The 4,759-nt window shown below is 38.6% G+C and overlaps 1 protein-coding gene across 1 annotated transcript; it reads right to left on the bottom strand.

Moving 5' to 3' along the window:
• Positions 1–3,065, bottom strand: LOC111294380 (trihelix transcription factor PTL-like). The gene is made up of 2 exons (XM_022887663.2): positions 2,468–3,065; positions 1–1,383 (listed from the first exon to the last, which is right to left on the bottom strand). Exons 1-2 carry the CDS (start codon positions 2,935–2,937, stop codon positions 141–143), a joined length of 1,713 nt encoding a protein of 570 aa, XP_022743398.1. The 5' UTR covers positions 2,938–3,065; the 3' UTR covers positions 1–140.
• Positions 3,066–4,759: the final 1,694 nt, after the last annotated feature.

Raw genomic sequence — 4,759 nt, 5'->3', positions numbered from 1 at the left:
CCCTCTCAAGAGGGAGTGTACATTTGTTAAATATTCTCTTACCGATCAGCAACTCCCTCATCCCAGTACCCATTGCATATATCTCATGCGGGATTAGAATAATTGTGAAATTTGGCAGTGTTTTTTTTTTTTTTTCGAACTTACTGGTTTTCTCCTTTGCTGAGCTTCAGACCATAGTTCTCCCACAGGTTGTCTCCATCAGCCATTAAGAATCGAAAGCAACTATCATTTACAGCATTGCCAGCGTTAGAGTTAGAAGGGGAAGAGCCGTCATTTGCTTGGAGTCTGATCAGTGTATCAGGTCCTTGCTCATTAATTTCACTGTATGCTCTTCCTTGATTGTAGAGCGACTCATTGTTATGATAATAACCATAGCCTATTGAGTTCTCCTTGCGTTTTTTGTTACTCTCCTTGGTTTTCATTAGATAAGCTGCAATGCTATCCCATTTGTCTTTGCACATTAAAGCACTCCTGTCAAAGCCTAAACAAGCCATCTTAGCAGCTATTTCCTCCCACAGAATCTCTTCTGAAAACCCTCCTTGTTCGAACCTCGATTCCATGCTGGTTCTCAGCTGTATTAGCCTAGAAACCTCAGATTCTTGCCAGCCATCTGCCTTAACAGTGTTGTTTATTATTTCACTTCCATTCTCATTCTGGTTTTCACTGTGGTTTTGCATTTCAGATGCCATTAGTTCCTCAGGTGATGTAGCCTTCAATTGTTTTCCTGTCAGGTTCTGCAAGGCCTCCATTAAAGCAGCATCACGAGCTTCAATCCATGCTCTCTCTTTAGCCCAAAACTTGTGCTCTCTATCTATCCTGGCTGCTTCTTCTTTCCTCCATTCTTCCTCCCTTAAAAGCCTCTGTTGTTCCTTTTGCTCAAGAGTCTTGGTCAATTTCTCTAGCCATGCCTCTTGCCTCTCCATTAGCTTCCTCATTTGTGAGTCAATAAACTCTTTTATCTTTGCCTTCCAGCTTCTACTACCCCTTTTCTTTTTCCGCTTCTCTGATGAATCATTCTCCATTGCTGCTGCAGTGCTTATATCATTGTCATCTGAGGAAGAAGTGTCGAATTCGGAGGAATTGGAGAGGCTAAGACTATCACAGGGCTTTTGAGAGTGATAGACCTCTTGATTTGCTTGAGTATTGCTGTTGGGAGTACCATGAAACCGAAAATTGGTCCCAACTAGGTGAGTTTCTTGGCCTGAAATTGAATTGCTGGTCTCTCCATATAGAGCTTCAAGTTGACGAAAGAATCTATAGTGCTTACCATCTTGTCTTCCAGCCTTCCCTTCCTTAGTCTTTTTGTAATACTTGTACAAGTTTTCAAATTTCTCCCTGCATTTTTTCCCACTCCTTTGGTACCCATGTTCCTCAGACATGATCCTACGGCAAGAAGGAAAAAGAAGGGAAATGGCAAGTAATTAAAATTTAAATCTAAAAGAAAATTATAAATTGACAGGAACCTAATTCAAATTTGTTAAATAATAAAAAAAAAAAGAAAAAAAGATGACGATGAAAAGATCATGTGATGAATTTTGCCAATGCTATGACAAAACTATTGTGATTTCCCTTGATGCGCATTTTGCAGTAAACCCAACTAAGCATATTATTGACCATTCAAAATTGCAAACAAAGATGGGTCTTTGCAAGGGACTGATAAAATGTCTTTTCAAGGACAAAACTAGTAGATGTGTACTTAAACATCCAAAGGCTGGTCATTTTTATAGCAAAAAACCAGTAAAAACTTGCACAATAATGAAGGCAACACATTTTCAAAGCAAAAAACAAGTCAGTTGAAGACCATTGAAATGATCAGCCATCCTTTCTTTCTAATTTTTTCTTAAAACAAAAAAAAAAAAGGAAGGTGAATTCCCGGAAAAACGCTGGAAAGAAGAGGCAAAACTATACCTGGTTCTGAACTGAACTTGTTCACAGTGTAATCTTTTTCTTAAAGCCAAAAATTTATTTCAAAAGTTTTCTCCAATAATAACAGCAAGAAACATAATGAGAAATCATGCTTTTTCAACATAAACTAAGCCATATGTTTTTCTGTTGTAAGTCATGTAACAAGGAAAGCGAAGCCTACTCGATCCTACCATGTAGAATACAAATTTAAAGAAAGAAAAAAAGCAAGGAGTGCAATCATGATAAAATAAAGACAATGCAATTTTGTTTTTCTTTTTTCGAGTGTAATAATAACAAGAAAGAAAATGTGCAAACTAAAGCCTTGTTCGTTTTGTTTAAACCTTGTAAGAACAAATGAACAAAAAACCCCATTTCATATCACTAAAAGCAAGTCACAATGACAGGAGAAAAAAAAACCCATTCTAATTTACTTTAATTAATAAAAGAAAAGGAGAAAAAAAGAATCAGTGAAGTGAATTTGCTAACTTAAATACATAGAAACCCTTTGCGAATGAAAGAGGGGACGAAGAGAGAAGTAGGGTATGGTACTGTATTAGGATACCTGGAAACTTCATCCCACAAAGGACCCTTTTGATTTGCTTCTTTGAACTTGGGATCAAGACGAGATCTGATCTCAAGAAGTGTTAAAGTCTCTTGTCTAGGCCATCTTCCAGTTCCTCCATCACCTCCAAAAGCAGTAGCTTCACCATCAAACCTACAACTGGCACTAGGAGTAGAAGCACCAGTGACAGTAGCAACAGCAGCCGTTGGAGTAGCATTATTAGCAGTAGAATCAGAAGGGAACTCTTGATGAAGCCGACGAGGCATAAACTCATGACCAACTTGTCTACCCACCATTTGCATCATATCAAAGGGGTGGTGGGGTTGCTGAGGTGGAGGCAGATTCCGGTGGCCGGAGGAGAATAACTCTTCGGCCTGTGGAATTGCTTGGAAATGGGTTGGCCTTCCGTTCAGTAGTTGCCTAAGATCAGGCAAGCCATATTGATGGCGATGATGATCCTCCATTTCCATGTCGATTTTATGAAAAAAAATAGAAAAAAAAGGCAGAAAGAGTAGAGAAGAGTAGCTACAAAAAGACGGTAAGATAAAAGGTTTCCAGAGAGAGAGAGAAAGAGTGAGAGAGCGGCAGACTCGGATCGTGTCGTCCAAGAAAAAGCTCGAATTTAAGCACAGGACAATGGTCCCATCTCTGTTCAAGTGGTGTACAAATGTACGTATTCTGCTACAAATTTTCTTTTCTTTTCTTTTTTCTCTTTAATTTCTCTCAAGTGTTAATGTAAGCCTACGCTAAGCTAAAGATATATTGTTTGCTTTGTTTGTTTCGTTTATTTTAAGTTTTGTAGAGTGACACTGTGGAGCGTGCGTGAGAGAAAGAAAAGGTGAGTCGTTTCACTGGGTTTGGCGCAAAGTAGAGGAAAGCCACACGTTGAATAGAGCAGCAGAAGAAAGTGAAATAAGAGAAAGGCCAGAGAGCGAGAGAGAGAGAGAGAGAGAGAGAGAAGGGTAGTGAATGAGGGACACGTGGTTAAAGGCAAGACGACGAAAAATGCAGGAAAGAGGGAGAGGTGAGTTGCTGACGAGCGTACAGTGCCTAGGATATTGCCTTTTTGACCGCCTCTCTCTCTTTCTCGCTGCGTACTGTCCCCCTCTGCGCAGCTGAGCTGCTTGCTGACACTGACTTCGGCTCTTCAGATGGTTACATGGATCCGAATTCCGACCCCATGAATCCTCTACTACTGCGAAGCCCTTTTGGCCCTTTGGGTGTTGGGGCGTTGACCTAAACGGTTTGTCGTTTGAGTCGTCAATCATTGACGCACCCTAATCAATTAATCCTGATTAGAAACAAATAATTCAGATTTTTAGCTATTTGAGTCATAATTAATATCTTCAATTTTTCACTTGCAAATGTTGATCATGACAATTTGTGACGGTTGATCAATATATCTATCTTGAAATAGAGAGATGACTTTATATAGAGATAGAAGAAATAGAACAAACTCAACATAAACATCAATGACTAATAATTTGGGAAACATGTTCCAAATCCTAACCGACTTGAAAAAGCAATGACTAAATTAATTAATGGTGATCAGTTTCAAAAAAATTGAATTAATCCAACCCCAAATCTCTTTCAGTGGTTGTTATCCTCGTATCTTCATGTTGAGGACTCGATGACAAAGAGTTTAATTTACAAGACAGAAACAAAAAGACTGGACATGTATGTGTGAGTGCCGGTTCCAATGGTCAAGTAATTAGCAAGAACAGCAAAGTATAGTAATAATGAATCTAAAAGAGGAGCTAGAGAAGTCCTTTACCTAAGAGTTTGGAAGTCTTGTTGCTTTTTGTAGTGACGAAGATTGACTTCGCTATAGTGTATGGTCATAAGTGTGTTTCTAATTACTCATCTACTCTTGCAAAATAAATTGAGGTAATAAGGGTGAAAAAGAACTTGTTTTGATAATATAAAGACAAAATGTCAGTCTTCTGGTATTTGGAGATGAGTTGTCTAGAATAGAAATGCATATAATTTTAGTTTCAAAATGTTCATAGTGAAGATTAAAGTAGTGGTGATTGTAGGTAGCTGAGGGTGACTGCAATACCATATATATGGAAATTAACTGTTTTTAGGGAAGAAAAAAAGAAACATGTAATTGTTGGCTACAAGTCTGGGAAAGAGGCCAGGATGTGTGGGGATAATTTGACTGCCACAGTATCAAGGTCCCTGGAGAGGATTCAGCTTTGGATGTAGACAATGCCCTACATGTTCATCAACAGGGCTGATCAGTTATAGCAAAATGTTGAAAATTTAATATTCGTATATTTGTCCGCTTTA

The sequence above is a fragment of the Durio zibethinus genome, chromosome 14, assembly GCF_047325235.1.
Source record: "Durio zibethinus cultivar Kanyao isolate XHJ-2024 chromosome 14, ASM4732523v1, whole genome shotgun sequence".
NCBI lineage: Eukaryota > Viridiplantae > Streptophyta > Magnoliopsida > Malvales > Malvaceae > Durio > Durio zibethinus.
Note: the sequence above shows the minus strand (reverse complement) of the source record. Positions and strands in the feature narration are given on the sequence as shown.